The sequence below is a fragment of the Ostrea edulis genome, chromosome 9 (genome assembly GCF_947568905.1).
Source record: "Ostrea edulis chromosome 9, xbOstEdul1.1, whole genome shotgun sequence".
NCBI lineage: Eukaryota > Metazoa > Mollusca > Bivalvia > Ostreida > Ostreidae > Ostrea > Ostrea edulis.
In genome coordinates, this window is record NC_079172.1 from 10,573,647 (window position 1) to 10,585,400 (window position 11,754).

Consider the following 11,754-nt stretch of genomic DNA (forward strand, 5'->3'; position numbering starts at 1 on the left):
AAGAGTTTAGTAATGCAGAGCTCTAATATAATTTAATTTCTCATGTTGTTTAGACATTTATCCATTAACACATGTATAGGGCTACATAATTTAGGAATGTAATTACTAGATATAAAGTTAATGTCATTCCTTAGCTTGCAAGTAAATTCTTAAGAATCATGACAAACAACACTCTTTAAGATACAATTTTCTGCTTTATTACTATATTCATGGGATAAAAGTCCCCATCCTGTGTTTTATTTGGGATATTTATTCCCATTCATGCTCAAATAGGATATTCACTGCCATTTCATGTTCATTATGGGACATTTCCTCCTATGGGACATTGTATCCCATTTTGAATTTAAATATGGGAGTTAAAATCCTATGGGAGAAATTATATTTTTTCTCCCATGGGATTTTTGGTAGGAGTGAAAATCCCCCAAGTGGGATTAAAAATCCCTCCAAAATCCCATGGGATTTTTTGATTTCAGGTGAAATATCTTAAAAACTACAATAGTTACAAGTGTAAATGTTGGTGCATGTCTTGTGGACATAAAATCCCATCTTTTTTTGTAAAGGGTTTATTTGTATCCTTAATAAAAGGGTTGGCGAAACTCCGGACTTTTGTCGTGTCCAGAGTTAAATGTCGCACTGTTATTATCAATTCAAAATTGAAATTTACAAATTATGAAAATGAAGAAATTTCTTCTGTATCTTATGAATGTTTGTAACTTTATTTATTGATCTTCTCCTTGTCCTTGAGAAGGTATGATGCCGCATTGTTATTTTTGCCAGTTCTGTGACTGACAATCCTAAATCACCCCTTTCTTTCTCATGTTACGCAATGAGGTGTTTCTATGCTTTTCTTCAGGATTGCATTTTAGATAGCTTGGTGTGGTCTCCTTTAAGATTATGGCACATCCTTGTACTGCCCACTGTTTGAAATAATTTGAAACATAACTTGTCTATGCGTATGCCTGGATATTTATTAAGTCAATAATTGACATCATGTAACTTTCCTCAACTTCATACGATATACAGGGGATGTCTACTCCTTCAAGGCACCTGATCTCACCTCTGGTGTGTCCAGGGGTCCGTGTTTGCCCAACTATCTATTTTGTATTGCTTATAGGAGTTATGAGATTGATCACTGTTCGTTATCTTCACCTTTCATACTGTAATAAAACAAAATAATTGTAAACAATGAATTGATACTGCCAACACATATGTGATCATATATAATAATAATTCGAACTATCAAAAGATTGATTTCAATACAGAAAATTGCTGTTTATGAAAATAATTTAGAGCATCTGTAGTGCACAACAAAACAGAGTTATTGCCCCCTGAAGTTGCCAAAAGTTTGAGTGCAACCAATTTGCACCTGATGTGCAAATAATATCTATACATTGTCTTTTCTGTGAAAATAGTTTGCATAAATATTCGGGACATGAACTAAGTACACGTGTTTACTCATAGAATATACTGTAAATACACGTTTTCAAACAAATGTATGGAATGTGCAAATGTTCATTGTCTTACCGAATAAGTAGTTTCTCTAGGTATATAACAGCAGTTCAGTACAAATGTCCACCGATACGGGAACATAACCACATTCTTCCCAGCGAGCTTGTGCTTGTACACAAAAAATATATGTGCCCTTAAAACTATGACGAAACACGCTGATAACGTGTACATTTTGGCGCAAAAAATTAAATTTCGAAATTGGCTGCTACATCCAATCTAATCATCGTCCTTACGTAGCTATCATACGTGATTGGGTCCAATCTCTTACACACATTACCGCCGCGGTGGTCTAGAGGTGGAGCGTTTGTCCTGCATGCGGAAGGTCGAGATTCGAATCCCGGCCGCGACAGACCTAAGTCGTTAATATAGGTAGTGACAGTTCCATCGCTAAACGCTCGGCATTAGGTGTGAATGTCACGGGTCTTGGAGATGACCTTAATAGCAGATGTCCCGTGTCACAGTAGGTGTGGCACGCTTAAGAACCCTCATTGCTCAATGGCCGTAAGCGCTGAGCATAAACCTAAATTTGAAACCCTTCATCGGTCTTGGTGACGTCTCAATATGAGTGAAAAATTCTCGAGAGGGACGTTAAAGAAGATACAATCAATCAATCTTGCACACATTAGATATACATGTAGTTCGTCATTCAAAAGATTCTAAAAAGGCCAATCGCGAGTTCGAGTCCCGCTCGTGCCATGGCCGCCGTAGTGATGGCTCTTTCACTAAAAGCTCGAAAATCACGAGTCTTTCTGAAATGACCTTAAAAACGGAGGTCCCGTGTCGCGGCAGGCGTTAGCACGATAAAGAACCCGCACTGCTACGGCCCTAAGCGCTAGTAATAGGTCGAAATTTGGGGTACTTCACCTACAGTTGGTGACGTCTCGATATGAATGACAAATTCTCGTCGAGACGTAAAACAATCAATCAATCTCAATGCAGTGGTGAAGATTCGTCTTAAAAGTCGCAGATCTTGATGGACATTAGTATCAGGTCATCGGCAAAGCATAAGTGTTGTAGGGTTGACATAAAAGTTCAGAAGATTCCTCTTTTTCTAATGTTTGTATTACTCATTACGTCTGTTCTGTTCTTGTCAGCGCAGCTCCTCTGAAACCGATCAACATAATTTCGTGAAACTTTGTTGTGAGACAGATTGTGTTAAGATGTGCATATTTCCAGGGAATTCTGATTGAATACTATTTCTGGGAGTTATGCCCCTTTTGAACTTAGAATTTCGAGCCCCATTGTCCTATTCCTGCAGTAATGCATAGCATTACCATTCATAATGTGAGGCATTGTCAAGCAATGTTGGAGCGTGGGGTATGTGAGCTTATTCACTTTTGCTTTCTTTAATCTATTATGCCTTTATTATGAATAATAATCCGCACATGATACACCCCTGTTGTACTCCTTATTATAACTTATACCATTTTATTGTTCTTCCATTTATGCAGCTAGTGCTATTTTGGATGGTGTATATTTCGGGGATCCTATAGTACTTTAATATGTCTTAGTTTTCTCTAACTACAATGTCAAATACTTTAATTTTTGAAAGTCGAAAAAGTTAACATATAATGGTGCTTACCATTATGTGTAGTGTTCTATGGTTACGAGGAGTTTCGGGTCATAACGGGCTTAACCGCTTTGGCTCTGATATGTCTCGCAAGGTGTACCTTTGTTCAGATGTTTCTCTTCCTCTTCTAAAACCTGATTGTTCTGTTCTTAATTTGTTATTGATTTCGTTTCTTATTTTGCCATTATTCTGCAAAATATTTTGGATAGCACATATATCAGGGATATGCCTCTATAGTTGTCAGGAATGGTTAAGTTCCCTTATTTAGTATTGTAACATCAGTCTAATCACGTCTTCTCCTGTAATTATTCGGTTGAAGAAATTAAAAACAAATTTCATTCACAACAATTAAACAAATTTGTTATTTCTGTAGTTTTATACGCAAGGTTTTCTTTCAGTATATTATAATTGGTGTATTTTATTTTTACCATTTTCCACACAGATTTTATTACTTCTGTTATCTCACTGGAGATGTTTCTTTTTGTACCCCCAAGCTCTTTTGTCACTTTGTGCACCTTGTTAATACGGTTTTCTCTGCGTCTTCTTCCATGTACTGTAAGTCGTCTCTATGTTAAATTTCCTTTTATCGACTCTATCTCTTTCTTTTAGTTTGCTATCTTTTATTCCATTGTTCTAGTTTTCGCTGAGCTTGTTCTTTTATACTTCTTCCATCAATTGCGTTGTATGTTTCAGCAGTGAGACAATTGGTAGATTTCTTTTTTTCCCCTTCTCATTCCTAATATCTTTTCAACGGTTTCATCGTTTCCTTCATATGAATTCATTGTTCATTAATCGTATTATCCTGTTCTGGAAGTTGTTGAAGATTCATGGTGGAATCTTCTTGCTCGGTATTAGAGGTTGCTGATACCATAAGATTTCCTTTTAATATGAGAAAGTGCAGTAATGCAGTATTCGCATTTATTTCAGCACGGTACTGAACTTGTGAAATATAAAAAAATAATTATCAATTAATTATTGAAATAACAGTTTCTTACAATCTGTTAGACATTATTTTGCAACTGAATACATGTATTTTTAAGTTCAAGCTAATTTTCTATGATAACTTAAAGCTTATGAATCTAAAGATAATCAACAATGCCACTCCAGTAAGCCTCCACAATTCAAAATCTAAACACAAAAAACTCCATTGAAATTTCATTTTGCAGGTGTGGCACGTTAAAGAACCCTCCCTGCTGGAAGCGATGACTATAGACAATTTTCAATAGGGACGTTAAACAATATACAATCAATCAATATAATGTTTCTTTAACTTAATACCTTTTTGTGATTTGCATATCAAATCAAATTTCAGTACATTTATATTGATTTCCTATTATTCGCTTTGCCACTGGGAGTTCCTGGGTTCAATTCTCGATCCCAGCGCCGCCGTAAACCTAAGACATTCAACAGAGGTTGTGACTCTTGCTTCGCAATGCAGCCGGCATTACAAGTGCAAACCACGAGTCTCTCGGATACGACATATAGGTGGGAGGTCCAGTGTAACGGTAGACATTGGAACGATCAGAAGCTACGGTCGTACGCGCCAAGCATAGATCAAAGTTTGTGGTACATCATCTACAGCTGGTGACGTCACGGAATGAAATATTCTCGATGAAACATAAAACAGCAAACAACAAATTCATGCAGTTTATTGTAGAAGTAGTACTATATTTTGCATTGTTTTGTTTTCCACACGTATTTAACTTCTTTTTCATAATCATGACGAGAAGACGGATCGTCCCGAGAATTTGCTACTTTTGATTGTTCGTATTCTTGGTCATTTTAGTGCTTTACATAGTTAGAATAAGTTTTTGTCTCTTTGTTCTTGACGGTGAAGGAAATATCCAGGAATATATCATTTAATGTCAGCCCCATGCGAGTTCTTTTCTTTTTGTGTTACTGACATTAGGAGAGTTAAGGGAATTTCAATATCCCTGATTCTTAACATATGATCGTTCGCTGCCTTAGAGAAAAAAGATTTATTGTGATCGTATTTTTACCATTGAGAAAGTCAAAGACACTGTGCGGAAAATTAGACAAACGATGGAGAAATGATTACCACTTTATTTCTGAAATACTGTGTGCTTTTCCTCCACCTTGCCTCGATTATTGTATACATGTGTCGGAATACACCAAACTTCTAGGAATAGCCACTGTTGATAAATTAATATGAGACCAAGTGCTCAATTGTAAATCCATTATTTCACTTTCCGGATATTTTCTATCTCTACTTGTATACTTTATCGCTTAATAGTTTGCGGCGTAATACGGGATACTGAGATAACCCTATGCTCTGTAGATTGAGTGTTGCAATACATGAACATGTATTAATACAAGAAAACGTATTGACACAAGCGTCAAATTCGACCGCTACTACTTAATATAACTATCAAAACTATGTACAGTGAAAAGCTGAAGATAACAAACAGTGAGCGATCTCATAAATACTATAAAGACAACAGATGTTTTTATATACTGACACTTATTGTCGGTTCGGTGTGCCCCGCTAAACTCGAAATAAAGGACACTGAAGAATCTTCTAAATCTGCTTCATGCTTAGATTTTTTTTTTTATTGAATATGGATGTTAACAGTAAACTAGCAGTTTAACTTCATGGCAGACTTAATCCCGACTTCAGCTTCCACCGCCAACTCCCTATGTTTATCTAGCAGTATTCCATTATCACTTGTACGTGGTGTTTATGCCTTTTAATAGCTGGTTCGATAAGCAAAATCTTGTTCTGCGTATGATAAATGGATGTTACATGGGTTTCAAAAGTCGTTTAATTTTAGCATTTCCCAAATTCTATGGTCGTTATAATGATCTAATTTGTCAATACAACTTGTCAATGAGTCAAATGCTGTCGGACGTGTTTCATACCAATTGTTAGGCCGTTCTTTATATATACTGATTTTGACTACGGATTGCTCCGTTAACCTGATCAAGATATAGGGCTCATAGCGGGTGTGACCGGTCGACAGGAGATGCAACCGCTTTCTAGGCACCTGATATATCCAGGTATCCGTGTTGCCGTACTCTTAAATTTGTATTTTATATACATTAATTACTGTTCGGTATCTTTACTTCCTGATCATATATTTATAGGTTATAGACTTTGTATGGGAAAATATAACGACCGAATTTTTTGGCGCGTAGACGGACCGAGCTTGCGAGGTCCGTCCGCGACAAAAAACAAGGTCGTCATATTTCCCATACAAAGTCTATAACCTTTTTATTATATACTTTCAATTTCATTTAGAAACTAACATTAATTTTATTTTTAACAATAACTTTCGCGGTTTAACTGAGTAAAAGATGAAAAACACGAAAAATTTGAAAATTAACGGCGTAGAAATTTGATTGTGACGTAATGTTTGCGGGCCGGAATGTTTCCGGGCATATATCGTGTGATATATGCCCGCAATACACAAGCAAATTACTAAGTCGTTAATTTTCAAATTTTTCGTGTTTTTCATCTTTTACTCAGTTAAACCAATAAAGAAATTGTTAAAAATAAATTATTGTTAGTTTCTAAATGAAATTGAAAGTATATAATAAAAAGGTTATAGACTTTGTATGGGAAAATATGACGACCTCGTTTTTTGTCGCGCCAAAAAACTCGGTCGTCATATTTTCCCATACAAAGTCTATAACCTATAAATATTATTGTGCCGTTACCTATTTTCGATAGTATCCTAATTTCGATAGGTTTTTATTTTTAACGATCATTCGGAAATCGTGACGTCATTTTTTGGAACTTTCCTCATAATCAGCGTCAGTAGCAACAAGTGTCAGATAGCCGAAAATATCAAGCATGTGAAGACCATGTCAGAGATAGGATATGAATACACTCGGGCAGAAGTGTTGAATCTAGCATCTGATTATGCTGCAGATCTAGGTATCAGAGAAAAGGGTAAAGACTTGACAATGAAGTGGTACTACAACTTCATGAAAAGGTGGCCTGAACTTCATGCCGTGAAACCATCAGGATTATCAGAACTTGGAGCAAAAGCTGCGTCACCAGAATGCATCAAGAAGTACTTTGAAGAAGTAGAAACTATCATTGACAGACATGGACTGAGGGATAAACCCCAACATATATTCAATGTTGACGAAAAAGGAATCAATACTGGTGGATCAAAGCCTCCAAACATCATTTCAGCTAAAGGGATGCCAGCACAAGTCGTGACTTCTGAGAGATCACAAACAATAACTGTACTAGGGTGTGGTAATGCTTTGGGATCCAGTATTCCTCCCTATCTGGTGTTTCCAGGTAAGCGATTGCTACCGGAACTATTAGACGGTGCTACTACTGGCTGTGATGGATCCATGAGTGATACAGGCTATTCTAAGACTGACATTTTCAATAGTTATATTAAGAACCACTTCACCAAGTATGTCCAGTCTAGGAACCCAGAGCAGCCAATTCTTCTTTTGTATGATGGACACAGAAGCCATACTTCTTTATCTTTAATCCAATGGGCTCGTGAAAATAACATTATTCTTTTTGTATTGCCGCCACATACTAGTCACCTTTTGCAGCCGATGGATGTTGGATGTTTTGGGCCATTTGAGACCTTGTATCAGCAGGAAGCTCACAAATTTATGCGCCAAAGTGTTGGTCGCTCTGTGACAAGATATGATGTGTGCAGGATGGTGTGCAAAGTGTATAATAAAGCCCTTAGTCCTCAGAATTTAAGATCAGCCTTCAGTAGAACTGGTATATACCCTCTGAATTCATTATCAATCAGTGAAAACAAGACTCTACCATCTCTTGTATACAAAGGCAAGGCAGAAATCATCAATGCTCAAACAACATCTGAAACCACTGGTGAGAACATTTCAGCTAAAGCCGTAAGTTTTTTTAACAAACGTGGGGGAGAAGTTCTATTAGCTGCTGGGAAAGCCAAGAAACCAAGAAGAAATCTAAGTACCATCATTGCTGGGAAAGCCATCACAGAACAAGAAGTGTTTGAAAAAATTCGGGATTACAATGAAAAGTCAACAGAAAATCAGTCAAAGGGAAGGGAAAAGGAAAGGGAATTGAAGAAAAAGGGCAAAATTCACCATCTAATGAGAAAGCAGGTCCTTCAACAGTTTTCACTTCTACATCTGAATCACATCTTTTGCCTGCATTGTCAGATGAGGAATCTATAGCAGATGAGGAACGGTGTTGTGTTTGTGACAAACTGGAGCCAGAACAGTTGAAGTTTAAGCCTTACATTGAGTTTGTAAGGTGGGGATAGTGCCATTGTGGACATTGGGTTCACCTTTCTTTCTGTGTCAAGGAAAAGGTGATCAGAAGAGACTCACAGATAAAATGTCCCCATTGTGTTTAACATTTTTAACTGTAATACATTGCAAGCAAATTAATTTTACACAATCAATTGAGAGAAACAAACTTGATAAATTTGTTTAATGTTGTTTTAATCGTTAATTATGAATTCAAAATTATTTTATGTAATCAAATTGATTGAAAAAATAATCGAGAAAAGACTTTATTTCATGTTGTTTTAACACTAACAGCGCGCCATACTTACTATCGAAAATAGGTGACGTCACTCAAAACAACCCTGATCATGGCGGATCTCAAGAAAGTTGAAATGCTACCGAAATTTTGAAAGTTTTACGCAAAAAAAACAGTATATATGTATTAAATATGGTCGATTGTTCAGAACAGATAGAATTAAGGTGAGAAATAAAACAATGAACATATCAAATTTGTAAAAATTGTATTACACTATCGAAAACCGGTAACGCCAGGATATATATAACTCTAAACACTTTGTTGAAATATTTCGACCGTGTTACCGGTCTTCTTCAATCGTGTTTATCTCTCATAGCAATGTAAAGCACGACTACATACGCGAAAGTACTATGACGTCACAGTAAGTATTATAAACGTCAAAGTTGATATTGCGCGAAAAATTATTTGAGAAAGGTAAGAGTCGTAATAATAAAATGAACTTTACTCACCCGACCTCGTGGACACATCCTAAAATATGACTGAGTACAATTAAATATTTGGTATTAGTAATGAAACAGAATTTTAGAAATGTTTGTTCACAAAGCAGTCAACTACAGGCCTAAGTGAATACAAACAAGAAATATTACTAGTCTAGTCAATCTAGCAAATCACCTCAAAGTAATTGCAACAGAAACAAACTCGACGGAATTTAATAAACAAAAGCGTGATTAACAACATACAAAAAATCGGACAAAATCGGACAATGGGAAATATTTAAAATTTAGACTTAAATGTTTTAGTAAACCATCGATATTTTGTGGTGTTTACGGCACGCCGTACACGTAAAGGGGAGTAACTTAACTGTGACAGTCATCGGAATAAAGTTATACACGACGATCTAAAGTGCATGTAATAAAAAACGCGATTAAACAGCTTAACAGTTGTATTAAAAAGGTGATTTTAAAACCTTCTATATACATACAATATTGCTCAGCATCTCATATTCTTTGCCGACTTCCATTCCCGGGGAACTTTTGCGAATAAAGCTTCAAAATATTTTGTTTGACCCTCTACTGAATTAATTTTAATTATAAAACACAATATTTAATTTAGAAGTTATGAATACTCAATTATAAATGAAATCTTAAAGAATTAGTGTCAATTTACAAGGGGGAATTACGGTTGTTAAAAAAAAAGTATGGAAAGCCATTCGGGTTAAAAGTTTCAGTTATTTTGTATCTTCATCATTTGAGCAAACGTTTTGTATTAAAAACTTTTATAAAACTAAGTAAGTAAAGTATTTTTGCTTTTCTTTTTCAAATTCAGGTTTGGGGAGTCATTCATGGGTAATAATAATGATAATAAAACATTGATAATATAAATAATAAAAATCAATGTAAGTAAACACTTGCGCATAGTATCATGATTTGATGTAAAATCGAGTAGTTACTCTTTCTAATTAGTCTTGGGCTCACGACCTGCGGAACCATATCTCCTAGCAGCATGCGAACAGCGCTCTAGACCACCCGGCCATCTATTCAAGACAAAACTTGTTTTCGATGACGATGGAATTCTTGCCACGCTGGCACACGATCATTGAGAATGGAAATGGGATAGTTATTTATCGTAAATTTTAGAGGATCATACAAAATGCACATTGTGTTTGAAATGTCTATATATAAAGCACAGAAATAGCAACGAACTCTGAAATAAACATAACTGCCCTAAGGGACGAAATCAATGTCAGATGAAAATTTAAATTCAATTAGTTAGGGGGAGGGGAATAAAAACTCCCGCAAGTTTCTGTCATCCGACATCGATTACACTTTAGTGGAAAAAGGAAAAAGACAAGCGACTGTTGAATACCACATAATATTTAAAACATATTAATGAACATTTAATAGATTTAATGTACACTTTCATTTGTGAATAAACAGTAGAAAAGGTATACAGAGGTATACAGAGTGTTATTTATAATCGTACGTTTCTTTTCTTGTTATTCGATTATAGTTTCAGCATTTGTCATATTAAGTTTTAAAGGGGGGGGGGGGGGGGGGGGGGGGGGGCTCTTGGTGAAAACTATGTGAACTTAGTTTTTTGTGAGACATTGAATTTTTGATCTTGCCCCTAATATAAGTGAAGAATATCGTTAAAACCAGACGTCTTTTTAGGAAACGAAGTTTGTCAATCCTTTCCCTTTCTACATGCATTCACAGGATGCGACACAACGTCAAGAATGTTCCTGTATAGTCATAATGTAGACAAATCGCGAAAAAATTCTGTATATGATTAGTTTTTAAATGGAGGCAGGCTACTGACAAACAAGTTGATGGTGAAGGGGTTTCAACTGTTTCGTTTAAAGTCAGCATTTCGCGAATTATATGGTCGTTAGAACAATCTACTTTGCCAATACAACCTATCATTGGGTCAAATCTGCCTGACTTGTTACATATAGATTGTTAGGCCGTTTTTGGCACAATGATATTGAATAAGGGTAACTCCGTTTGCCTTATTAAGATATAGAGCTCACAGCGGGTGTAACCGGTAAACAGGGGGTGCTTACTCCTTATAGCCCATAGGCATCTGATCCCACTTCTGGTATATCCAGGGGTCCGTGTTTGCCCACCTCTCTATTTTGTATTGCTTATAGGAGTTACGAGATGGATCACTGTTCGTTATCTTCACCTTCCTATATGAGGATTTCATAGAGAAAAAGATATATTCTGGTGTCGATGTCATATCGACTTTGTACGATGGAATACCATAGAGACACTTATAGGAGATTTGCTATGTGAAGAATTGTCTAACACAATATCATTTTTATAAGTTCAGTCATTGCCACTAACTACTAACTACAGCTGCAGAAAAGGAGCACTGCAAGAATTTTTTAAGTCATAGAGTGGACTAAAGAAATGATTAATTTGGATCCTTCTAATTGGGGCTTATCACTGCTTTCAGCAATTCTTGTATCCGTTAAAACTAAATTACAAGTCGCGCCAGATAAACTTTTGAACGTTTTGACACTAGCCGTTGTACTTGTAAAAACATGGACTGAACTGTACTGCAATTACTCAAATGATCACTTATATAATTATCAGGCACGTAGCAATAATGGCTCTACACCTTTTATCATTACATGCAAAGTTGATAAATTTTTACGTACAGAGGTCGATTTTTAGACAGATTGGTTGCTCTCCCTCCTCTTTTT

General features: G+C 36.0%; 1 protein-coding gene and 1 long non-coding RNA gene across 2 annotated transcripts; one reads left to right on the plus strand and one right to left on the minus strand.

Moving 5' to 3' along the window:
• Positions 1-644: 644 nt before the first annotated feature.
• On the minus strand, positions 645-6,139 carry LOC125667837 (uncharacterized). Its single transcript, XR_007367356.2, has 3 exons — positions 3,508-6,139; positions 3,092-3,378; positions 645-2,613 (listed from the first exon to the last, which is right to left on the minus strand). It is a non-coding gene; the product is annotated as an uncharacterized LOC125667837 (long non-coding RNA).
• A 765-nt stretch (positions 6,140-6,904) lies between these two features.
• Positions 6,905-8,236, plus strand: LOC130049952 (uncharacterized). The gene has a single exon (XM_056148208.1). The coding sequence runs from the start codon at positions 6,905-6,907 to the stop codon at positions 8,234-8,236; it is 1,332 nt and encodes a 443-aa protein (XP_056004183.1).
• The last annotated feature ends 3,518 nt before the right edge of the window (positions 8,237-11,754 follow it).